Source organism: Mastigoproctus giganteus, chromosome 4 (genome assembly GCF_048544385.1).
Source record: "Mastigoproctus giganteus isolate SK-2022 chromosome 4, ASM4854438v1, whole genome shotgun sequence".
NCBI lineage: Eukaryota > Metazoa > Arthropoda > Arachnida > Uropygi > Thelyphonidae > Mastigoproctus > Mastigoproctus giganteus.
The window spans coordinates 8,737,526-8,764,623 of record NC_143578.1 but is presented as its reverse complement, the minus strand read 5'-3'; the positions used below and the strand labels follow the sequence as shown (position 1 = coordinate 8,764,623).

At 42.2% G+C, this 27,098-nt stretch overlaps 1 protein-coding gene across 1 annotated transcript in view; it reads right to left on the bottom strand.

Annotated features, from left to right (window-relative positions):
• The window catches only part of LOC150086372 (uncharacterized), a 56,112-nt gene that overhangs the window by 14,829 nt on the left and 14,185 nt on the right, over positions 1–27,098 (bottom strand). The window contains exons 3-9 of the mRNA XM_090371339.1: positions 25,944–26,097; positions 23,816–23,891; positions 21,133–22,295; positions 10,487–10,641; positions 3,717–3,786; positions 2,681–2,779; positions 289–365 (exon numbers count right to left, since the gene is read on the bottom strand). Coding sequence (XP_090227465.1) covers positions 289–365; positions 2,681–2,779; positions 3,717–3,786; positions 10,487–10,641; positions 21,133–22,295; positions 23,816–23,891; positions 25,944–26,097 — 1,794 coding nt within the window. The remainder of the gene's footprint in view (positions 1–288; positions 366–2,680; positions 2,780–3,716; positions 3,787–10,486; positions 10,642–21,132; positions 22,296–23,815; positions 23,892–25,943; positions 26,098–27,098) is intronic.

Below are 27,098 nucleotides of genomic sequence, written 5' to 3'. Positions count from 1 at the left end.
TTTTGGATTATTCAACACGCTGACCATATCTTACGGTCAGCTTTTCTGTTGCTAGAAGAAAAACTCGAATTTTTGAGGAAGGGATGCACACAGTACTTGCCGAGAAATACCATTGTGTTAGGAAACATTGCAGTTAACTTAAAAACCCGAAGAGTAGAGTTGCTTCTCAATTAGTGGAAGGCAGTAGTCATTTCACATTGAACAATATTTATTACCTATTTATCTTGAGGTATCTTGATTTCAGTTATCTACATCTACAAAAATTAAAATTTCAGCTATTTTACTTACTTCAGTACTGCTAAATGGAGTGCTGTGAATCCATCCGACGTAACGCAGTCTACATCCACCCCTCTTTCTAGCAAAATCTGAAGAGAGAGAGAGAAGAAGAAAAAAAAAAAAAAAAACAATTGCATGTATGACACGAAATACTGTACAAACATATTCATATTATTTAAAAAAAAAATATATATTTTAGAAAACGAGATGTAACTCGTGCAGCTTGCGATGAAGTGGGACAAAATTTGGTATGGTGATGTACTATAAAATAACAATCAAATGAGGAGACAGCGAGAAACTTTGAATAGTTTTAAAGGGACATTTATATAAGAAATACCAAAAAAGGTCACATTACAGAAGTCGCTACATGATGCTCGAAAATATGGTCATATAAGTACGGCATATGATCCCATCCAATGGCTAAACAGACCTGACAGCAGTGAATCATGCTCAACATAAGAGTGCCTTTAAGATTCTGTGGCAACGAATTCCATTTTTTCAACAGCGCAGACCATAGCTCACCAAGTGACTAAGGAGACCGATGCGAAGCTCAAGGGCGTCCCACATATGCTCGATCAGATTTAAATCTGCTGATCGTGCTGGCCAAGGCAGTCGTTGAATAGCTTCAGTTTCAAGACATCCCTCCACCATTTGAGCTCTTTGTGCAGTGGCGTTGTGCATGAAAAGGAAATCTAGGCCAACCGCACTTTTAAAATGTCGTTTCATTTAACTTTATAATTTCTCCTTGAAAAGGAGAAATTATAAAGTTAAATGAAACAATTTCCTGTTAAAGCTTCAAAACGTTCATTTATTAAATTACGATGTACCTGCATTAAACGGCAATGTAAAGAATTAAAAGCAATCAGTGAAAATATTGCCACAGTGATATTATTATTGTTGATCAATGTCTCCTTTGTAAATGACATTATCAACTGAAAACTGTCTCGAAGGAAAAAAATAGTTTAGACAATGCTTTATTTGAACTAGCATGGTGCGCGCTAGTCAAAATTAACAAATTCAATCAACGAAGATACGTTGTGTTAATTTTCTTTTCCAGAAATTTCAACTAGTGCTAAGAGATGATACCACTCATAACTAATGATGATGTTCAGGTTTCTGACTAACTGTGTCTGTCTTCACAAATAAAGAAGTGTCGAGGGGATGCGGAAACAAGACATACGAGGGAGTATCAAAAAGTTCGTACCCTTACCTACAAATAATAGCCCTAGAAAGAAGAAACTTCACAGGAACTTTGATCCTTTTCTATGTACTCTACATGTATAGTAACACATTTCTACCATCTACGAATCAGTTGTTTAATGCCTTGATCATAGAAGTGCGCACTTTTTTCCAGATAGAGTAGTCTTTGCTTCTTGGGAGGGAGGTGTGTTTCCACTGCTTTGACATGTCTTTAGTCTCCGAATCATACTGGTACACCCAGCATTCGTCATTTGTCACCAACAGATCAAAAAAGTTCTCAACATCCGCATTACACAAATCCAACGCTTGTCTCAGGAACATTGCATTCGACATTGCTTCTGCAAAAGGCGTCAGCAATCTTAGAACTCATTGTGCGAAGACCTTAGAAATGTGCAGATGGTAATGTAAAACGCTGTGGGCAAACCCATAACTAATTCCCACTGTATTTGCAATGAAATGAATTGTAAAGCGTCAAAGACACTTGTAAGACCGCACTGGAACTCCCGTTTACATTTTTTACAGTGTCATAAGATGGATAAATCTACCCATTGATTTCTTTGTCAATTTCCTGAGCTTTCTTGCCCTGAAAATGCAGGAACTTGATCACTGCTCGATACTCCACTTTGTCAATCATAGCGTCCTTCCTCAGATTCCGGGCTCCACCTCTGGTGTACGATCACCTACTGGAATGAAATTTCACACGTTAATTATTGAATACGTAGACAACTTATACTGAAAAAGGCAAAAAAAAATTTAGGTCAAGGTACAAACGTTTTGATACCCCCTCGTATAGCAAGTTATAAGTGGGAGCCAAATGCTTTTGTGATAACTGAGAGAATAGAAAAGAAATTATTGAAGAAGAAAGTAAAAAAGACACCATAGGTTAATAGAACCTAAAACAAGACGGTATTGCATTTCGAAATATTCTATTCCCCACAGGGATGGAGGATCGAATACTTCAAAAAACATATTGAGAAAATTTGTCAAGGCCTGTTGATAACCATAAAAATGCTAGAAGTCATCGATGTCACAAATACACTGTTTAATATGATACCTACTTGACGAATATTAAACCACGTGGTGATCTTCATATGTGGCTAATCCGCTATCGGTAATCCAGGTTTCAATGAATTGAAAATCCATAAACAAGATAACTATAACGCGTGTTTATGACGAAAACCCATGGAAGAGATAAACAACTCACCTTAACACATTCGACATGTCCGTTCATGGAAGCGATGTGTATCGCGGTATATCCACTTGGATCCAGAGAAGCAAGGTGAGCTCCTTCATTGGCCAAATACTGTTAACAAGAAAGACAGTTAGGTGTTATTCTTCAGCAAGGGAATTTTCATAAGTTGAACGCTTAACTTAATTTAGCTCTAATAATTATTACTGAATAAACTTAATTCATTTAAATGTTTAAATTTAAACTTAATTCTTAATTCATAAAAAAGTAGTGGCGGAACATCTTGAAATTGAAGATATCGAACGACCACCAGACTTACATCCAATCGAACATGTATGGGACAACAGTCAACTCCTCGGTCAATTGGTGAGCTAAGGTCTACGCTGGTGGAAGAATGGGATTTGTTGCCACAGAATCTTATAGACACCCTTATATCGAGCAAGGTTCACCGCTCAAAAATGAATTGGATCGGTTCCGGAAAAATAGAAACTGAAAGTTAATGGTTCTAAAGGTAAAGTTATGCACCTCAGGATTTAATGTTTATGGTACAATTAGATATGAACTTTGTCATGGAGTGTAAAGATGCGATAAGAAAGCACATGGTTTTCTTAATTTGTGACCTTTTCAATATGGGAGAAGAATGACAATGGATGGACCACAACTTGCGATCTTCAAGTTCAAAGGCCACATCTATAAAAAGACAGACTTCTACAATAGGTTCAAAGAGGGCTATCAGATTGACGTTGTAAGTATGAAGAACGACTTGGAAAGTGCAAACGTGGTGGGGGGGCAACTAACTGAGGTGCGAAAAGAAGGCCCCGAAAGGGGAGGGGATCAGTAAAATAAACCTGGAGAGGAGATATATTGACTGGTAGGAGAGAAAATATACCCCGGGGAAGTAGAGCACTGAAATACGATTACGTGCCAAGGTGACCGAGGCAGCGAGTTTGGTAAAGTTCAAAGTGGAACTGAATAATCAGTTTTGGCGATTGGAATAGTTATCATTAACTGCGGAGTTAAGAAATATTTATACCAATTAATCTTTTCTTACCTTTACGATTTCTTCGTAGCCATTGGCAGCAGCGAGGAGAAGAGGTGTCCACCCTCGTTCATCCACTGTTCTGAAAATATACAGAACATAAATGAAATGATTCGATGTAATTCCAGAATGTTCAAAAAATTTTCACCCACCATGAAATAATTTAACAAACACAAGAATGCTATCAATATATGCATTCTATATGCAAAAGTACTGCAACTCGTGCAGCTTGTAATGAAGCGGGACAAAATTTGGTGTGGTGGTGGTGTACCATTGAATAACGATGAAAGGAGGAGAGCGCGAGAAACTCCGAACAGGTATTTTGGACATTTATAAGGGATGTACACGAATTACCAAAAAGGTTACATTGCAGAAGGTGATACAAGGTGCTCGAAAATATAGTCACATGACATCAGTACGGCGTATGATCTCTTCAATGGATAAACAGGCCTGACCGCGGTGAACCATTCTCGAAATAAGGGCGCCTATAGGGTTCGGTGGCAACAAATCCCATTCTTCCACCAGCGCAGACCTTAGCTCAACAAGCTCAACAACAAGCCACGGCAGTGGCTTGTTGTTGAGCTTGTTGATTCTTGGATATCTTCAATTTCAAGATATTCCTCCACCACTTTTGGATTTGTTCAATTCCCGTCTGGCAGAAGGAGCGTTCACTCTGACCTGGAAGAGGGCGGTATTTAGGACTATCTTCAAGAGCCCAGAAAGGCCCATGGACGAGCCATGTTCATATCAGCCTATAGCACTTCTAGTTTTGGGGAAGTTGCTTGAGCGACTTGCTCTGATGCGTCTGGTGATACACTATGATGCTCAGGGATCCAATATAGCTTTGAGGGTGGCTCCTTGGCTATATCTAAAAACTAGTAACCTGGTCTAATGAATATTCTGGTCGATATGTCCTGGGCTTTTTCATGGACTTTCAGGGGGCATTTGATTCTCTGTAGAGAGTCCTGTACAGAGCTAGAGAGTCCCTTAGCCCCGGGAATCTCTACCGACTTCTGAAGGATTATTTCCAGCAAAAGCAGGTAACATTAGAACAATGTACACAGATCAGACCACCCGGAGAAAAACAAAGACGAGTTGCAGATAAGGAACCGCAACTCAAAGTTGCATTTACACAGTTGGATAGCCTTGGAAGATTCTTTCCACCATAGCTATTCAACAACCTAAATATCAACCCTGAAAAGCTTTGCACCTACAAATTATACGGGCTTATCAAGAAATAGATGTCAGGATGTGTCTAACCCCCTTCACTCTACTTCCACAGAAGAAACCGACTGCTGGAAACAGTAAAATGAACTTTAAGGGTTTTTATTTTGTATTATATTGTATCGCTGTCACACCTGTTGTCTTGTTGTTTCATGTTGTACGCTGTTCTGCTGTAAATATTTGTGTTTATATAAATATGGCAAATCTCCCACTTCTGTGTGTTAAATCAGAAGGTATGCTTCAAGTTTAACAGTATTAAGTTTTTACCTGTTTATACTAATTAAGTGGTAAAAGCCTTAGTAGATAACTAGTAACTCAAGCATTGTATATTCCAGACAAGGAATATACAATGCTTGAGTTACTCTTTTCATGTAATTGGGAGTTTGCCTTGAGGTGAGACTGACGTTCTTGGCACATGCCAATTACCACTGGGAGAGGGTGAAGCGAACATATGCTTCACCATGTCACACGAGTCGATTGGTGTATTAAGGATTGAGCTCCCCACCTCCTTTATGATAACATCTTTGTCCCGATCCTGACGTACGCAGCTGGAGTTTGGGGAGGAAGAGTTTAAAACACTCATGTTCGTCGGATCCTTCTCTCTCTCTCTCTCTCTCTCTCTCTGCACAGAGGTCTGCTGTTCTTGGTATAACTAGTCCTATAGAACTGTGGTTACTGAGGCATTATGGGTATTATCCGGTAAAATGCCAGCTGATTTGCTGGTAGCCCAGGGGCCTACCCAAGATACTCCTTGAAGAAAGGGTTTCCTAGACTTCCTTTCGGCGTCCGGTCGTGACCGGCTGGGCCGGCGGACGAAGCCCTAAATCTAACATCTGAGCGGAGGAGGATCAATAATGAGTTGGAAGCCATATGGAAAAACCAATGGAACAATTCTGAGAAAGGTCATCATTTATACTCTTTTACCTCCCTCTGTTCATACCGTGAGCCGGCGAAGGCCATGGCTACGGGTTGGATTTGCTGTCTACTGTGTTCTGACCGGACATGGTCTGAAGTCGATGCTGCTCCAGTTCGGTCTTGTGACCTCAGATCTTTGTTCTTGTGGAGAGCCGAAGACCAGCCTTCACATTGTGCTTAATTGTCCATACTATACAGACCCGAGCGAGGCTGAAGAGAGGGACGCTCGCTCTCTCACAGTCCACATTAGTGGGGTTTGTTCAGACAAGAACACATTCGGCAGATTTGTCGATTTTGTAAAAGCCTTATTTTTAAGTCGGGTGCAGCTTGCTAGATAGGGCCGACCTACCACCTCGTGGTGGGGATGGTAACTCATGGTGGGTGTGGAGACGTGACCTCCCAGCCACGAGTCAAAATGGCTGTTCCTTTCATTATTGTCATTTAAATTGCAGTTGACTTGTATTTTGAATTTAATTATTTTGAGCTCTTTAACATACTATACTTTGAAAAAGGTTCGGATGCAAGTCATAGCTAAGAAGTAGTTGCATATGGGCGAAAGCCCAGGAAGCAACTAAGAAGAAGGCTAATGACAATTGACAAATCTTCAGTTTCAAGATATTCTCCCTCCACCACTTGAGTTCTATGTGCAGTGGTGAATTGTCGTGCATAAAAAGAAAACCTGGGCCAACCGCACCCCTAAAAAGTCGCAGAGGTACCGAGAACAGATCGTCGAACCAGTTCGACACCCCTAGTTACGACACCCCTTTCAAAAAACGAAGAGGGGTGGGGTCGTTGACTATTATTCCAATATCAGAGAAAGGGAGGCGTTCTCGTGTAAGGGTGGGCACTCGGAGGCGGTTTTATCGTGTCGGATGGTGTTCTATAGAATGACGATGAAATTAGGAGACAGCGAGAAACTTATGAGATAGCGACAGACAGCGGGAGTGCAGAATGTATGCAAGAGGGAATGGTATAGCTAGAAATATGGAGGGTGCAGGCGAAGGCATCCTCCAGGGTTATCAATGGAGCCATAAGCTCCATCAAGCGAAAAGGGGATCCTATAGTAGATAAGACACACAGCAAAAGAGCTGCGTGTAAGTCGCCACTGGCTAATCAGGTAGCCCGAGGGCCAGTTAATCCTATCCAGGTTAAGGTCGGTTGGCGTTAGGTTAGGATGAGATGTTTGGAGTGTTCCTACTCTGCGTTCGCAATAGGGTGTTCCGTCTTGTGAAGAGGGCTTGCACAAACTTGATAAACTCATAGTACTAGTTTTCTTCTGTGATGTAAGTGTTCATTTCATTGAGGGATATCTTGTATCAGAATGCTGCAGAGATTCTCATAATGTTGATAGGTATATGCTAAATGGTTCCGGTCTTCTATTTCACCACATGCACAGTAGGCGTTGTCAATGATTCCCATAGATTTTAGTTTGTGGTTTATTGATCCGTGTCCGGTAATGAGGTAGGTGGGGTAAAAGCCAGGAGAGAACCAATTTGGAGACTTGGGAAATACGGCATTCGCATAAGGTATAAATTTCTTGGTGATGGGCCCTTGTCGGTAGCAGTCCATCTCTCCTGCCAAGTCTGAAGTTGAGGGTGGCAATTTGTTTCTTTTCATGCCTGATTTCATTCAAGTTATTGATATAGTGTCTGCGGATAGTTGCTGGTATTTCCCTTGATAGACTATAGTGGCCACCCCATCGAATAACCTCCAGATCGAGCGGATGGACGCCCGCAAGAACCTGAAGGGGCGGGGTTACTGACCGTGCAGCATGCCCTTGTAATAGTAAGAAGGACGGTGCGCTGGATGGTTCCCAGTTCACGTTGGTTGTTGTGGAGAGTTGCCCTGCGAAACCACACCCCAGATCCATATGTTATGAAGAGGAGGAAGACTGATTTATACAGAACTTTAAGGGTGCGTCGGTTCAATCCCCAGTCACGACGACTTACCCGTGCAATGAGAACAGTGTACTTTCTCACTTTCATGTGGAGGTGCGCAAGATGTGGGGAGAAAGCGTGCTTAGAGTCAACTACTATTCCCAGTAGTTTTAACGTGGAAACTAGCTTGATGGTTTGGCCTTGGATTTTGATTGTGGGGGGGGGTCTACCAATCCTGAAGGATTTTACGTGCTTGTTTCCTCTGACCTCCAGAGAAGCTCTGCTGTCAGCCTCAATGGAGATGGTGACATCATCTGCAAAGGTTTATATAGCTACCGGACCTAGGTCCAGTCCAAGGAGCTCATCCAGGACGATATTCCACAGAAAGGATCAAGGACCGAACCCCGTGGGCAACCTCTGTAAACAAAGCTGGTGATTTCGGTACGTTGAGGAGATGGCAATTTTCCTATTTGATAAGTAGTTTTGAATGCATTTGTATAAATTTAATGGCATATTTGCTTGCCTAAGTCTGCGAAGAATACTTGCCTACCTGAGTCAGTGGAAGGCTCCAGTGAAATCTATTGCTATTAGTAGGTAATATTTGAAAGTAGAAGCTGAGACTGCAGAGATGATGAGATCCTTTGCAGTGCGTCTTCTGTGTAACGCCCCGGTCAAAACTGCTTCCATAGTGCCGAGATGACACTGCATGACGCATTAAGCCAACGTGCTGCCTGCGCCTGCCACCGTCCAGCTTCAATTCTTCCAACGGCCTGCCATCTCATGAAATCATCTACACGATGTTGACTTGCCATCATGAGTACTGGATACTGGAGATGTGGCTATCCGACTGAGCAAACAAAAAAAAGGAAAATGAAGTGAAGTGGATTGATGGAATGCTAGGACAGAAATGTTATGAACACCCATTCTTTAGAGTAGGCTAGGGTTAATTGGGATTTCTCAAGGTTCCGTGCTGGGGCCATCCTTTCTGAACCTTAAAGGATATAGAGAAAGGAATAACGCGTACGTTGTTGTTGCTGTAATAGGGTTTTAGGAGTTTCAGCAACTAAGGCCATATTGCTCCATATATACTGTCTATAAATTGCAGGTGTTCTGTGGTCGATTTTCTATTTGCTGGAAGAAAAATCCGAGTTTCCGGGAGAAAAAACCATGCTACACTCGCCTCAGACCGATTAACTCAGCCACGTTGTGAAAAATGCCATTAAAAATTCCTCAAAACTCGGGTATTTGCCAAGCAGTATGGGGAGGATGGCGATTTCATCAACTGTACTACTCAAGGGCAAGCGCGCGTTGTTAATCTCAGATGGTATAAAGTAATTATTTTTAGTCCACCCGAATAATTAAATTCATCTGCCATGGTGTGTCTTATGTCTGTTAATTGTGTGTGTTCTATGGACGATCTGTCTTCTTTGCTGGACGAAAAACCTTGCTATCTACGCCTGAGACCGACTAACTCAGCCACGGAGTGAACAAAGCCCATTAAAATTCCTCAGATCTCCAGTTCAATTTCTACCCACACCAAACCTCGCAACAATTGTAATTATTGATCAGTCTAAAGAAGATTTCGAACAGCTAAAAGTAGAAAACTTGCTTCTTGTAGAAATGGTAGTCGAGCTTTCTGGTCTCTTGCCAAAACTTGCTGTAAATTGTGCTTATTTTTATTCCCGTATTTGTCCAAACCAGATGGTTCTATTGCCACTTTAGCCAAAGGAAGCCGACGTGCTATCATCCTACTTTTCTTCTAACTCGTGTATTGATGATCTTGGTAAACCACCTCTTATCATTCTCAATATACTCCATTCAATTCCTCCTGTGGTCTTCTGTGAAAAGGATGCCAGAAGGATTTTGAACAATCTTGATGCTAAGAAAGCTCCAGGTCCTGATGGCATTTCTCCACTTATTCCCAAAGCCTGTTTTGTGTTGCCTTTTTCACTGTCTTGTTCCACAGGTGTTTTCCCTTCTGCTTGGAAATTTTCTCGTATCCAGCCAGTTCCTAAAAACAGTGACAAATCCCTCCCATCCATCGTCTCTTTCTAAAGCACCGGATATTATATTTGTCAACAAACAATATCTGGTGCTACAACTTCAATATAAGGTATTGTCTAGTGATGTCTATTTTACAGATTTAATGTGTCCGATTTCAGTGATTTTTGGGATATTAGGATTCTGGACATATCTTTCTAAAAGAAGCCCAATTATAAAATTTTATGAATATCCATCAATTGAGAGTCAATTATTGCATGCGGGCAGAGGGACAGGCAGGGCGAAGACAATGGTGGCTTGTGCATGCACACCTGCCTAAAAAGGATTGGTAATAAACACATCTATTAGAAGTTCAGAAAATAGTCAAATAGAAATCTTTTCAAATTTTGACTCCTTAATATCTAAAAAATAATAAAAATGCATAAATTCTGTACAAGGAATGCAAATCCAACCATATTGTTGTACAAGCTCATCACGGCTATACAATATAACTTGTAATACTACTTGTGTTATGAAGTACCAATGGTATAATGAGACCAAGGTGAGCAGATGGTTTGGCCTTCAAATGCCTTGGGACTCCTGCTTTTCTGTCTCTTTGAAGTACCATCCAAAATAATTTTGCTTAACTTATTTTGTACGTCAGAAATGCTTCATTTATTCATCACAGGACTTTCAGTGACACTTCAACTTCAAAGTATTTATTTTTTCTAAAAGCAACCAGTAATTCATCCGCAATTATTTATTTAAGTACATAATTATACTTACTCCATGCGCTTCCTGTCGTATTTGAGAAGTAAATCGACTTCCCGGAGATCCCCTTTCCCTGCCGCTTCATGGATACTGAGGGTAGATACAAACACTTCCCCAACAGAGTCGGATGCTTCTCCTGAACTGGTTCCCATGACAAGATCGCTGATGGACTGCAAAAGAATTAAATGATTCAGAAAATGGATTACAGCTGAGGATAAATGTTCCACGGTGAAAAGACATCAGAGGCACGTTAAAAAGTTATTAACTTGAATAAGGAATTTGCAAATTAAAGTGGTTTGGGTTGTTATAGAACTCAAATTAACCCATAAGGCGAGGATAGTCAGGTTAGCGGACATAATCTTCAGCAAGTCCAAACATTTTTTTTTTAGTATCAAAGTATCCCTTATTTTTGGGATACTTTGCATCAAGGAACGCAAATTCCTTATTTGCCCTATCGCCTAGGGAATATTCAAATATTTCTTAGCATATGCCAAGGATTTAAATATCTTTAGGAGCATCACGGTTCACACTGGATTAGTAAAAACAAATTTATTGAGCACCACTGATTAATGTAAACATATTGCATTTATGCAATATGTTTAAGCCACCCTACAAAAAGTATATTACAGTTTCACATTAGCAGTTCACGTGGTCAGTTGAGCTACCTATCTGGACATGTTGATCCGGGCCTTACCCAAAGTTCAGTTCGTCCCATAGGTGTTCCATGAGATTTAATTCGGACTTTCTGAAGCCCATTCCAACTTTTGTACGTTCGTGTCCACGAACCATTCTCGAACACCATCGGCGAAATAACATGGGGACATTATCCTATTAAAATAAACATGGCTCTTTACTAAAGAACTGCCATATCGTAGGGAGTATTGTCCAAACTGATAAGGTAGGCGTCGGCGTTCATGATTTCTTGCACAATCACCAAAGGTCCAAGACTTACCATGAAGAAACAGGAACACACCATAACCCTAGCGTCTCCGAACTTCATTTTTGGCACAATGCACTCTGCGAGCACGCGTCCTCCACCTTACATATCCTCCTATCTGATTGTAGTAGACAGTGGCGAGATTCTTCACTCCATAGAACCAACTTTCAATGCTCTATTAAACAATTACTGCCTCCTTTGCATAATGCAAGACGAAACTACTGATTGCGGTTGTTGGGTTTGCCTTATGTGCTGCTGCTCTCCCATTGTGGAGAGCAGCAGCAGTCTCAACCCCTACTGAAGCCTTAAATCTCAGGTTGGTGTTTTACAGGGATGTCTGAAGAAATAGTCGAGTAATCGCTGAGGGGACCTATCTTCTAGTCACTTGGAGTGAGCTTTCTTCGTCTTCATGCACGTTACTGGTGAGGGTACCGCCACACTTCGATTTCAGAACAACATCACCGACGGTAGGTGGAACAGCAGTTTTTGCAGATGATGTCGTCCTTTGGGCAATCAAGGAGGAAGAACTTCAAGAGAAACTAACACATTGGGAAAAGTAGTTGGTGAGCATGGTTTAAAGATAAGTGGCCAGAAAAGCAAAGAGATGGTGGTGGATAGAGGGGGAAGAGGTGAGTGAAAAAGATGTGAAATTGGGGAAGGAAATGTTGGAAGTGGTGGATAATTTTAAGTGCTTAGGGGGAGCTTACTAATAAAGGATTGGAGCCTAGATAGAGAATAGCAGCTAGTCAGAGTTCGTTCTAATGTTAATAGCCTGTTATGGGCTAAGGAAGTTCCAGTGAAGCGTAAAAAGCTGATAAATAGGGAATATTTGGTCCCTATAGTGACCTATGCTGTTGAGACGTGGAGGATGAATAAAAAGGATTCTAGCAGAGTCCAAGCAATGGAAAATAGGGTGTTAAGGTCTATACTAACCAAAACTAGAAGAGATAAAATAAGAAATACTGATATAAGAATGAATTTGGGAATAGAAAATCTGAGGGAGAAGATGATTATATCAAGGTTTTGGCGCATGAAGAGAATAAACTTGGACAGATTACCAAGAAGAATGTTTAAGATGAAAATGGACAAAAAGAGGCGGAGAAGAAGACTCAGGAAGAGATGGAGAGATGAGATTATAGAAGAAGTGGAAAGAAATGGAACTGAGTGGGAGAGAATGATAGAAGACAAGATCTGGGAAGACAGGAAAATATGGAAAGCTTTGACTCACCTGATCCAACCTTAGGTTGGAACAGTGATGAAGATGCTGATCACCGACGGTCAACCTTGGTGGAATAAGCTGTCAAGAACTGCATGAATCGACAAGCCAGCAATGTTACATCTGACAATAATACCTCTCTTGAAATCAATCAGCTCGGCTGTACGTGGTACATTGGGTATAACTAACTTATGTCGTTCATACGCCTTCCTTATACCAGTCAGATAAACAAGTGAATCCGGGAAGGTCAAACAGATTATGAAAACAGGAGTGTCCGGATATTTTCGGAGGATAGTACAGTTTATTACTTGTCGCAAAGTAAAGTAAACTTTCTTATCAATCTCACAGTTACTTTGTCTTCAGACATTAAGTGTATGACATTCGAGGTTAGCCGCCGTTCGCGCTTAGTTGTGGTCCGCCTCAATGTGGCGTAGACGGGTACACCAGGAGGCACCTTCCTGGTAGCAAATGTTCAGGACGATGTGTGGTGTGGTCGCCCATCCCAGACTCGACGATCGAAAAATTTGGCAGCTGTTAATGCAAGATCTTTGCTTGTCCCTCCGAATATTAGCAGACCAGCTTCACATCAGCAAGGACACCATGCGTTCGATCGTTGTCGAAGATTTGAAAAAAAAAAAATAAATAATAAATAAAAGGAAAGTGTGCTTGCACTTCGTACCGCGTGCATTGGCGACGGAACAGAAGCAGTTGCTGCTTGTTAAGATTTGATTGAGATGGCATACAGTGATCCAAACTTTTCTTTTTTTTTTAAATCGTAACTGGGGATGAATCTTCAAGCTTTGCGTACAATCAGCTGCATGTGTTGTTAAAAACTTTCATGGGCTGAAGAAACTCCAGTTCCAAAGGTTTCGAACCAAAACGATGATGGTGATTTTTTTTTATGGCCATCCTTCATCAGTTCCACAGAGCCATCCAGAAGACGTCTTTGCGGAACTGATGAAGAGATGTACGACTGTGCAAAGTGATGTATCGAGGGACGTACTTTGAAGATTAAATAATTTTTTTTCCTTGATGTCAATTTTTTATGAATATAGTCCTAAAACTTTTCAGACACGTACTGTATATACAGTGAATGGACAGAAATCATGGGACAGAAGAAGAAAATCTTTATTGTACAGTAAAGATACAGATACAATAATGTGCCCGCCATGGCCAGGAGGCCAGGGGCTTGACAATGATATGGGGTAATATAAAAATATGTACAGTATAAAAGATAACATAACAATTAAAAACGTAACATTAACCATTCAATAGATATGAGTATGTACATAGTTGTGAGGCAGGCAGTACACCAAGGTATGTGCACGTTCATATGTACAAAGCACATATTTAAGCATATTCACACAAGTCAGAATATTTCACAGTGCCAAATTGATGTTCGGTATTGCATTTTCTTGTGAGACAGTTCGTCGATTTGCCTGCGACGTGCCGTTATGCGCCTCATAGGAGATAGCAGATGGAGATATCAGTATGAGTCACATCAGAGGCCAAACAAAAGGGGAACAAGTTCGGCCAACGAGCGCCTGTAATTGCGATCAGAAGCGAATTTCTGCAGGTCAACTCCGATCATTAGCAGGGCTTGTACTGTAGGAAGTACTTGTCCAGGTAGGAATCTGTCACTGATCTTCAGCCTGTTCCGTTGTAGCTGAAGAAGAGGGGTGGCTCGTAAGGAAGGAAGTGGAACATGCCACTGGCATATATCCCAGAAGTCAGGGGAGTTGATTTTGCCAACCAGCATTTTGACTGTGGTCACAGTTCTCCTCATGCGGATTATTTGAGGCAGCCGCGGGATTTGGAGTTGGTCGGCCATGCTGGTGGTCCTCTGCTGGGGGGGGGGGAGAGTCGATGTTTGTGGGTTGCCCACTTCAATATCCAGTATTCACTGGAGAGGATGGGCTTCATGAGAGAAGGTACTGCGGATGCCCATATTTCAGAGGCATACAGAAAGGTAGGATCCACAACGGTTTCCAGATATCTGATTGTGGTTCTTGTGTCTGTGTTATGAAGAAGATGTTGACGGGCAATCCAGCGCATTCGGCTGATCTTGCGTAGAACACATTCGATGTGACAGTTGAACCTAAGGTTTGGGTCGAAGGTTACACCGAGATCTTTCTGTTTAAGACCGAAATGGTTGAGATGCCTAGAGAAAGCTGAGATCTTATTACAGATTTCCGATGTGATCACTCCCCTGTCGGCTGATGGTGGTATTTCCGTTAGGAACTTTATATCGTCGGCGTAGGTAATAACATCATCTCTGTTACACACAAACGGAATAAGGAGGGCAGTAAAAAGTAACCCCGATAAAACGCCACCTTGCGGCACACCAGCATTGATGGATCGGGTATAGCAGAGGTTGCGATGAGTGAAGTACACTGTTCTATTCCAGAGGAGCGAGTGCAGAAAAGCGAAAACGTCACCTTTGATCCGAAAGAAATTGGTTAGGAGATTCAGAAGGGCTAAGATTCAAAAGCAGCTTCGATATCGGCATAAACAACCGCCATTTCTGATTTGGCCTCAAATGCATTTAGAATTTCCGTTTGGACTGCCAGAAGGTTGGAGAAGTTGATCTATTAGGGAGAACATAATGGAGTTGTTTTGATGGTTGTGGAAGAAGATGGCGTGTTATATGAGGAAGAAGGACTTTTTCCAGTAGCTTTAAGAGCGTGGATGCAGTGGATATCGGTCTATAGTGCTTCGGCTAGCTTAGTAGTTGAACTTTAGGTAGTGGGGCGAGAGCGTATTTGTTCCAGGATGCAGGAAACACTCTATGAGAGAGGATGGAGTTGAACAAGTAGAGCAGAGGATTAAGGATATATGGACTGAGGCACTTTACGATGAAATGCGGGACTTTATCAACGCCAGCGGTGCATGACGAACGCAGCGAGTTGATGGCTTGAGGGAGCTGCTGTCGATCGATTTGAATGGAAAACAGCTCATCATCTGGACTAGAAATGGGGTCTGGTTGGTAATCATATGGTTGTGTGATGTCTTGGAATCTGGCTACATAGTTGATCCATTCAACTGGATTGAAGTTGGAACCTGGTTCAGAGTTACGGGTATATGGCACTTTGCCTTTGGATAAGGTCTTGTCAGTATATTTTTTAATGGCTTGCGATTTCAGTCTGTTAAACAGTGCTCTAGCTTTGAAGTACTGAGTTCGGTCATATGCTGTACCAGACTGTTTCCATTGTTTATGGAGGGACTGTTTGCACTTGAAACTGTAATTTAGCTCCGAAGACCACCAAGCATTAGTTCTAGCGGAGATACTGACCTGTTTAGCTGCTGAGAACATGGTAACAGTGTGTAACCATCTAGTTAATATGTCTAGAGCCAGTTCCGGATCTCCTGATTCGAGAACTTCCCAGGGAATTAATCTTGTTGCATAAAGGCATCTATTCGGTTGTAGGAAGGTGGGAAGGTGGGAGAGATGATGATCTTCCTTTTCACTTAGTGGGAGACATTAAAGTTGGGCGTTGGGAGCTGCAATAGGACTACGATGGGTTCATGATCGGATTCAAAGTGAGTTTCGGGTTTAATGTCGACGCTGCAGGAACCAGACGATAATATGAGATCCAGGCGATGAAGACCTCTAGTTGGGCCTTCATTTACGATCCTGAGGCCACTAGGTGCAATCTTAGCCATAAGTGACTCATGAAAATGTTGGAGACTTGGCGGTAAGTTAAAATCTCCACAGATGAGGTGGATGGCAGATGTGTGGATCGTGTTTATTAGCCAGGATGCAATATCATTGATTGTCTGAGCATCGGGGGTTGGGGGTATATATATTGCACCGAGATCTAATAAGCAGGAGTTGATCTTGACCGTTACTATCAATGCTTCGAATAGATTGGATTTGCTGGAGACTACATGTACAAACTCAAGTCTACTGGCATTTATGTTAACAGCAAGGCCCCCCACCACAGGTATGAGATCGGGAGGTGAAGAAAGATTTGTAACCAGCAGCTTGGGCGGAGGCAATTGATTCTTGTTGTGGTTCCAGCCAGGTTTCAGACATGCAGATGACATCAGCCATTTGGGACAGGAGCATCTGCTCACGTGTCTCGAGCTTATTCCGAATACTACGAACATTTTGATAAAAAATCTTGAGGAGTGCTGATTCGAGGACAGGATTTATTTTCTTTGTTGGCTTTTTAGCACGGTTGGTTACAACAGTTGGTATCAGCTGAGGGTGGATTTCATTGGAGCTGTGGTATTGCAGAGATTGATCAGAGGTTTCGTCATCAGGGTATGTATAGGGTTCATCATCGTGTGACCCTGATTCCTGGTTTGGGGCTTCTGAGAATAGGAATGTCTATCATGGCGTCACGCTTGGGAGTAGTCTTGGTGGGATAGCACATTAGCCATGGCTAGACGTGGGGTGATGTTGGATTTAGGTCCATAGTATGGCCTGAGTAGTGATCCAGACGGCCAGAGAGCAGTCGCTGATATGGAGCTGAAATTCTGTGCATCGCACTCAACTTTGAACGATGTATGCAGGGGTGTTTTCTTAAGAAGTGTGACGGACACAGTAAGGTGCAGCTCATGCATTATGTATGACTCGATATCATCTGGAGTTGTATTTGGGGCCAGTCGGGAAACGAATAGACTTCGTCGAAGACGGACAGTTGGCGGATTCATCGCCTGCAGCCTGGAGGTGGCCGAGGTGCCCATTTTAAATGATCGCCTTCTCTTTAGTACATTTGGGGTTCCCAATTTACCCTCTTCAGGATGGCAAGGCTTACTGCAGTAACTCTGGGCCACAAGTGTAGGAGGAGGTGCAGCTACAACTTCCGCGCAGGATGGTTGTAATGTTAGCAGTGGGGGGCCGCAATTGTGGATTTCAGGTTTCTTCAGCATTGTAGATTGATACACTCGGCTTGAGTACGAGTAAGGCTCGACGATAGTTTCAGGATTGGGTTTCCATTGCAATGTAGTAGATGGCTTCTGTGATTTGTGGGGTGGGACACTAAGTGGTTTATCTGGATTAGCTGATTCTTCCGTAGGATTGGCAGGGTTTCTGGTCTGGTTTTCCTGGCAAGGAAGTTCTTCGGCTATCTGGATCTCGGGGCAATTTAGTGTTTGATACCTACTTAGCAACAGGTAGGCCCACCTTTCGCCCGGATAAGGGCAGTCACAAGGCGAGGCATTGAGTCCACTAGTTCACGAAAGCGTTCCACGGGTATTTCCATTTATGCTTGCTGCATCGCTGTCCATATTTCGATCGCATTCCTGGGTAGAGGATCCAAAGCTCGAACGGACCTTTCCACAGCATCCCAAAGATGCTCCACAGGGTTCATGTCCGGTGAACGGGGAGGCTATTCTATGGTGATAAAATCTGGGGAATGATCATCGAACCACGTTGTTGTCACCACGACTCTGTGGGGAGGCGCACTGTCCTGCTGGAGGAGGCCATTGCCGTGTGGGGGCAAGATGACCACGAAGGAATGCAGATGATCTGCAAGGATGGACACGTAATCTGGACTGTTCAGAGATGCGTCTAGACGTCCCAACGTATGCTAGCTGAACACGCTCAGACCATTACCGACCATCCACCTGCCTGAACAGTTCCTTGTTAACATGACGGGTGTATAGCTTCGTACGGTTTCCACCATATACGCACCCTCCCGTCCGCTCGAAATAACTGGAAATCGGACTTGGATAATTGGAGACGGGATCCAAGGTCCAGTGCCGATGTTCTTTTGCCCAGTTGAGACGTAGTCCTGTGACGTGGTGTTAGCAATGGGACTCTGGTGGGTCGGCAGCTTCCTTTACCTATTGCGGCTAATGATAGCCTGATGGTCTTAGTGGGGACGTTTCAGGCACCTCCCTCGTTAAAGTCGGTGGTGATTTGTGGTACTATTGCTCTCCGGTTGGCTGAAATAATGCGAGAATGCGAGACAGACGTCAACGGCCACGTTCATCCACCACCTTTCTCCGGCTAAAGCGCTGTCCAAGATGAGATGTTATTCCGGAAATCACGTATATCCGATACACCGTGGAGGTTGTACAGAAATTGCAGGGATAGTGCAATTTCTGTACAACCTCCACGATAGACTGACCCATTGTCGGGCACTCACTATCATCCCTCTTTCAAAGTCCGTTAACTCACGACCTTTATCCATACTGACATCGAATTACCGTCTACGTGGATGCAGTGTACCTGTCCAAGCGGTGGGTTCGTCCACTAGCGAGAGGGGTCACAGCGTCGCGTTGCCCAGGAACCAGGTATCCCATAAATTCTGTCCTTTCAGTATACATGCATATTGTAATCAATGCCTTTTTAATAAAAATCGTTTTAGCTTATTAATTTTAATATGACATTAATTAAAATTATAAAATGCAAACTGGCAATAATAAGAATAAAAGAAAACAAAAAAGAGGGAATTAATCGTTCTTCGTTTTGATACTCACGGCGCTGTCTGTCTAATTTACTAAGCTGCCATGGAAACCAATAACGATGCCCCCAAAAGATGACGAACAGCGTCGCTAATAATTTCGACACAATTCGTCCTACGTTTTGATAGTTGGCGGCAATCCGCAGAGCAGACCTTCTTCATGACACGAACAGAAAAAGGAATTGATGGTATTGTGAAGAAAGACGCACGCTATGAAACGATTAATCACCAGTGCATGCATGCTAATGAGCAACCAACAAAAATCCTCCCTTGAAATTAAGCCCAGATAAGGGAATCACTTCCAATTACTTTATAAATGGAAAGCATTATGAATTATTCAGGAGTCGACCGATGGTATTTGAAACTGTGAATGACATCGATGAAGTCGTTTAAAGTGCAGATGGAGACTCGTGAAAAGAAGGATTTGTATTTCGTAGAATCACAACCCAGAAAGCTCGCTTTACCAATATATCATTTTTCAGGAGGGGACTTACACTGCTCGAAAAAATTAACAGAACACGTAGAAAACGTGGTGTAACCTGTGTTGTAGTCTCTTGTCTGACGAGTCCCGTTTTAGCCTACACAGTTTCTAGACGTTATTTCATCAGGAAACAACGAGGAAATGATCAATGGCCAAACCCCTCCATGTTTTTGATAGGGGTATTTGCGCAATTGCGCAGTGGTATCGAGAACAGATCCTGGAACCCTATGTACTGTGTTACAGGGGTGCGGTTGGCCCAGATTTTCTTTTCATGCAAGGCAACACCACTGCATATAGAGCTCAAGTGGTGGAGGAAGATCTTGAAACTGAAGATGTAGACATGTATAGTATCTTATCACCTGAACCAAAGTTCAACTCCACCATTGTACACTGTAATGAATACAGCTGTGAATACAGAGATGTCTGTGTAAGGCCAGATGTCTGTTCTGGCCTTTTTGTCACCAGGCAGGCGATCACCTTGTCTGTCCATCTACGCTATGGGGAGATAAGCCACAACTACCATGGACAACCCAACAGTCACGCACTGAATGTCCAAACAAACCGGCAACAACACACACACGAGGCAGGACAGCAGAAGACGAAGTCTTTATCCATGTGCTGCCCAAGTAGTCCACAAAGAGAAAAGGTCATCGAAAAACAAGATAAGCAGAACAGGAAGAAGTTCTAGATATAAATGTGTTCTGTTAATCTGGAGTGGTATCAGAAGTCACTGGTTGATGACGGTATCACTGTGCAGAGGAAGGATTTAGTTGCGGAGAGTCTTGAAAAAGGATGAGCCAGAAAAATGCATCTGTTAAAATCTCCTTCGCGTGTTCTTGAGAACCAGCAAAATTTGTACATGACGTCATCAGGAGACAGACGAGGCAACAGGTTTTATTTTCATTTATGATGTGTTTTCAATTTTGAAACTGAAGATATCCAACAACTGCCATGGCCATCGTTGGATATCGATGTATCGACTTCTGTAATGTGATCTTTTTGGCAATCATTATACAACCCCTGTAAATGTCACTTATACCTGTCCGAAGTTTCTCGCTGCCTCTTCATTTCATGGTTATTCTGTGGTACGCCACCATATCAAATTATGCCACTCTTCATCGCAAACTGCATGAGGTAAACCACGTTTTCTACGTGTTGGGTTAATTTTGTCTTGCATTGTATAAAAATATGTGATGGCAAAGATTTTTTGAAGAATCTATTCGCGCCGAAACATATTGAGGGGTGGGGGAGATGACAGAACTTGCGTGTTCCCTATTTTTCGAAGAAAAGAAGCCATAGTTTGAATCGCTCCTCTGGAAACTTAAAGATTTACGAAATAACAGAATTTAAAGAATTTTTAAACCAGGTGGAGCTGCTTCTTTTACTGGGTCTCCGGCAGCCTCTTTTGTAATTTCAAAATGATGACACAACACTCCATTGTGCGCGATAAGACAATGACAATGAGAGGCTGGAAGAAAGGTTTTGATCTGTGCAACTAGAACTGGTTTGTGGAGTAAGCTTAGAGACCATCAGTAGTGACCTTGAAATTCATTACACTAATGTAAATATCGGAATAACCCTTATGGTGGGTTCAAGCAAGGCGAATCTTACCTTGATCTTTCCGGCAGATGTAGGCACGATGGCAGATGGGTCAGCGGCGGCGCTCTTCTTGCTGACTTCTTTCCTGGGGATACTCGTTGTGGTCTCGGTGGGTTCTTGATTTGTCTTGCTACTTCTCGTTACGATGACCACGTCGGGACTTAAAGACCTGGTTGTCTGCGAGAGGGCTTCCTTTCTGCACTCCGGACATTCATCACTGTCCTCTTCCTCCTCCTCCTCCTCCTCCTCCTCCTCCTCTTCTTCTTCTTCCTCTTCCTCATCCACCTCTTCATCGTCTTCCGAGGATTCGCATTCGCATGACGAGGAAGAGCACTCTTCCGACTCCACCGTGGTATCCTCCGCGGGGGTTTCCTTCAGGCTGGTGTCACTGCGCGCCGTCGTAGAGGTCTCGAATTCCTCAGACGTGTCGTCTTCTCCATCATCGGTGCCAAATTCCGAACCGCAGAAGTCATCGCTCGTTGTGTTTTCCGCGTCGCGATGCACAGCCGTCTCTGGGGTAGGCTCCCGAAATGCACTGAGGGCACAGTTCTCTCCGGCAACGTCTTGGGCTTCCTTAGGACGGTGGGAATTGTCGGAGCTCCCCGATGCTGTCGAAAGCCGTAAGACAGCTTCATTGCGTACTGAGTCACGTTGCGAACAGTCGACAGCAGGAGCCGGAGCCGGAGAGCCCAGGGCCCTTACCGAAGACTTGGAAACAACAGGCTCGTCCTGTGGCGCCCGAGGATCTTTTTGGTCACACGCGTTATACCGTCTTTCGCTGCTTTCGTCAGTGCCGCTGCTAGTTTGAATGTCCGCTCTCCTGTCTTTATGCAATTTTTGAGAGGATTGTCTCGCTATTCGTCCCCTTTTCTGAAGCCTCTCGATACTTTTCGCTGATGGCGACATCGAGCCATCACTCCTGTTGCTGGTCGGATCGCTTTCCGTTCCCGATCCACGTGCGTCGCTATGGGAAGAGCTAGGAGAACCGTCAGACGAAGTACGGATGGTAGCTTCCGTCACATTGGTAAGGCGCTGAATTCCTTTACGCCTTGTAGACGCCTTTCTTGGCTTGGTTCTGCTAGAAGATTGGTTGTCATCCTCGAAGTGGACCGAACTCGAAATGCTGGCGTTTCTACTGAGAAGCTGGATGCCCGATTCGATGTCTGATCCAGGATCTGCAAAGAAATAGAAATAAATAACGTGTTCGAATCATTTCTGGAGGGACAGGAGGATTTGTTTCTGAAGTTATGGAAAGAAAAAAAGCTAGAATTTCACATTATGCAATCGTGGCTTTGAATTTTAATTAAATAATAAAAAAACATCTTTAACGATTAAGGTAATTAATCAACGGCCATACTTAGTAATTAACATTTGAAGAATTTCGTGGATATTAATACAAACTGAGCTTGACAACAGAAATAATTAGGCAGAAAATAATTAAGCTTAATTAGCACAATTTATGAACTACAGAGGATGCTGGAGAATGGTTGTGTTAGTTTTTATACGCGGATGAATATAAAAACATTTTACACAAAAGATGATACAAATTCTGTCACCGTCTAACCATTTCTTTTTGTATCTTTCATGGTCTTTAATATATTGGTGTAGATATACCATAGACAACTCTTCAACGAAAAACTTAGTAGACTAAATAATATTTAATCCACTAAGCGATTAGTTCTTCAAAAATTTTTATCAGATTGGGCATTAAACCAAGCTTCAACAACTCCTTTTAGCTCTTTATCTTCAAAATGATTCACTTTGGGCCAGATTTGGCTATACAGGGAATGATTTAAATCCATATTCATGAATTTTTAGTCTGTGCAATCAGGGATGCGTGCATTGACATGGAGAAACAAAACCCGATGACCCAACTTTCCTCCAATTGCAACTTTTAACTTTGGCTGGCATAATGTTCCCCTATCGTTGTGCTTTTAGGTGCAAGGTAAGCAATTAATAACAATTCTTTTGTGTCCCAGAAAAATCGAGTCCAGTTTTTTCATGTTACTTTATGAGATATTAAGCCCTCGTGGATAGCATAGTTGGTAGGATTGCCGTCCTCCTCCCCACACCGGGTGGAAAAGATCTGACTGACACGAGGAACTTTTATGGGCATTTTGGCCCATAAAAATGGTTCAAGAAATCTTTATAAAGCTGAATATAGAAAATTTCGCTAAAATCCCCACCCTGGAAGCAGAATTATTACATCCAGACGGACGTACATGAAGACAACACGCACTAACAATAAGTATGTTCACAAATTTACAAACGTGACCAAAATAACAAAAAATATTATATAAGGATTATTCGAGAACGATCTTATCCACTCATGCGTATTATCCTAAATCGCGTGTGTTCTCTGCTCGGTTTACTTTTTTGCTGGATGAAAAACCAGAGTTTCTGGAAGAAAGAAACTTTGCTCTCCTCGCCTGAGCCCGACTAACTCAGCCAAGGAATTAAAAGGTCAGTAACTTTAACAAGGACCACGCCATGGGTTAATTTATGATCCGTACTGTCTATTTTACTCACATACTATACATTTTAATTTCTTAAACAGCAATACTGATATACGCAAACTTTAAAGGAGACGAAACACTTCCATTTCCTTCCGATATATTCATTAATTTTTAATTTCTGTCATGTCTAATTTTATTCTTCTTTCGTTTCGTGTGAAAACAAATGCCGGAACACTTACCTGTCGAAACTAGAGTTCGTTTTGCCTCCGTCTGACTTCCTGCGTTTCTCATGGTCCGTCGATGGGAGGAAGGAACCTGAAACGAGACACGGATGACTATAAATACGAGTGTTTAGTGGTCATCATAACCTCATCAAAGGGCATCACCCTCAGCAGTCTAATATTCGTGGAGGAGGAGAGGGTGGGGTTGGTATAGTCGGCATTGAGATTGAAGTTTAGGTAGGGTTGTTGAACTCTACGTATTTTTAGATGTACCGAAGGCAGATTCAGACCTCATTACATCGCGTTTCTGCCTCTGATTTTTTAATGAAGTTTTCCGATGCACGCTCGTTGTCACGCAGCTGACATGCGTGCTGACTTTTCTTCCACAGTAAATCTCAATTGGTGGCAATTACAGTCGTTGAAGGGTGGAGGGTTCTGAAAGGTCGGAAGAATCCAAAGATATTTTATGTTTAAATGGGTGCTTCATTTTCTTGAACCATTTACTTTTCTCCATTTCTGAAAAGTCAGTTTTATGATTTCTACAGTTTTTGTTTGAAAGGTAGATTACGTACAATAAAGATTAAATTAATCTTTATTAATTTAAGATTTTACAGTTCAGTTCAGATTCGTCACCCTACTGGGTAGGGAGAAAATCAGGTGCTTTCGTTAGAATTCTCCTGTACTGCTTGTCACAGGCAAACCGGTGCAGATCAATGTACAGCGATTGTGGCATGGTTAACATTTGTGTTGGAAGAAACCTTTCAGACACGTGCAGCCTCCCAAGGGTCGAGCACAACTGTGGCTTTGTTCTCAGCGCAGGAATGATGATTGCATGCCGCTTCAGCAACTTTTCTGTGCAAAGCAAAGATGGAAGAAAGCGGTTGATATCTCACGAAAACAATGGTCTAGATGACCCCATAAAATCGAAATATGTGGGACTAACCTTAAAGGGGTAATTCGTGTGTTATGCATATCGTCCGCGGAAAGCATCATGGAACATGTCCAAGAGGCAGGAACATCTGTCAGTACGTCAGTCTTCCATAGCGAACTGCCCAGCTCACTATGAATGGCTGACGTATTGGATTTGGATTACATTTTTGAATTAAACGCCCGTTTTTTGTAACCACCTATGCATGTACGAATACTTTTGGTCATAGGGTGTACTATCACAGATGAGTAGTTCTTTGATTGTTTAATGTTCGATTTGGATGGCTGCTGGATGAACGCTAGGGGCCAGGGTCACAAAGGCCACCAGGAATCAGCGTACGTTTCTATAAAATATGATTTACGTATGCACACATTTGGCAATGATTGGAACTCTTCGTGTTCAGGTGGTTATAGAGGCATGAAGTGAATTAACAAGATCATGTAGCGTACGGACATTTTCTGTAGGGAAGTGTACATCTCGACCAGAATTATTTAAATTTTTCGGTTAAAGCATAAAATAAAGTATTTCCAATCGTTGCATAGATAAATTTAAAACAATTCCGGTTGTTGGATTTTTTACGATTAATTCTCCACCTTTCTTTCTTCTTCTCCTTCCCCTTCCCCAATCAAAAAAGAACACACGAAGAGAGAACCTACCATCATGAAATATTGCAGCTTAGAAGAATTAATTTCACACACTTCTATATATTCCCTGGTCTCTAGATCCTTCGCTGGACAAAAAAAATATTTAAATTCTTACGATAAAATAGCACTGAATTCTGGAATTGTTCCAAAGGTTGGTTTGTGGAAGCCGTTAAGGGCCAGAAGAGTAGAGAAACGAAGGCTTTCTCTTATTTTGGAACAGAGCCAATATTTTATTAGGTAGATTTTTTTATCTTGAAGCCTAGAGAGTGGATGGATACTACCATCGCACGACAGAACCACCCAAACATTTGAAAACTCAGCAAGAATGTGTTAACTCTATAAATTTTAGAGACTAAGTGCGCATAATAATAGGACTGCTGAATGGGCAAGCATTCAGTAAGGAATTTTTTTAGAAATCTGGCGTGTTAGTCTCCCTCTAAAGGACTGTATATGTTTAGCAGTTGCCACAGTATGCAAGCTAACCATGATCTTTAAGAAAACGAAAATTTTCATGGACGATTTGATTTGCATATATAATTATGATAATTAAAATGTAGAGTAGCATCATACTTACATGAAGCCGAGAAGTTTTCTTTAACTTTGCTGCTTTTCTTCGAGAATATGTGTTCGGAACTCGTAGAGAAGAAGCTTCTTTTCTTGTAAGTGGTTCTAAAACAGGGCGCAGATTCTGCGAAAAGGCAAACTTCAATCTTGGATTTCTTCCTGGCCTACAGAATAAAATATACAGAGAAAGAATTCGGAATTGTTCGACAATTATCGCTTATACACTGCTCGACAAAATTAATAGAACACGTAGAAAACTCGTGGTGCAGTTCCGTTCTCTGATGAGTCCCGTTTTAGCCTACGAACAGATACCATCCCTCCAACATCAGAGAAAAGGGCACTCACGGAGGAGGCGATGTTCTCGTGTGGGGTGGAAAAATGACCAACGGCCTCCCCCCCCTCCATGTTTTTGATAGGAGTACAGTAACTGCTCAGAGGTACCGAAACCGATCCTCGAACCCTATGTGCGTCTTTTTTAGTGGTCATCATCATCAGCCATTTTCAATCCACTGCAGGATGAAGGCCTCTCCAGCAACTTTCCAGTTCCTTCTGTTTTCAGCACTGGCCATCCATTTACTATCCACAAACTCATGAATTTCATCTATCCATCTCCGCCTTTGTCTTCCAGGTTTTCTTCTAGCTCTTTCTTTTTTTTAGTGGTGCGCTGGAGAAAATTTTCTTTTCATGCACGAGAACGACATTGTACATAAAGTGGTGGAGAAATATCTTGAAACTGAAGATATCTAACGACTGCTGTGACCAATACGATTACCAGACTTAAGTCCGATCGAACATGTGCGGAACGCTCTTGGACCTGGCATTGCACACCGACAGCCAACTTCTTGGTCACTTGATGAGCTAAGGTCTGTGCATTTTCATCAAAGAATCACTTTTCTTTGATGTCTATGTCTCAAAAATTGTGAGGGCAGCTAGCAAAAAACTAGGATTTCTTAAAAGAATTAACCGAGACTTCAATCAATTGGAACTATTCATATTTTTTTACAAAATTTATATTAGGCCAGCCCTAGAATATGCCTCTCAGGTCTAGTCCCCACATGCAGCTTACCAAGAACAAAAAGTTGAAAATATCCAGAAAAGAGCAATGCAATACTTCTGTTTCAAAAGTGGATTAGAATATAATGACAAATCTTACCAAGAGTGGTGT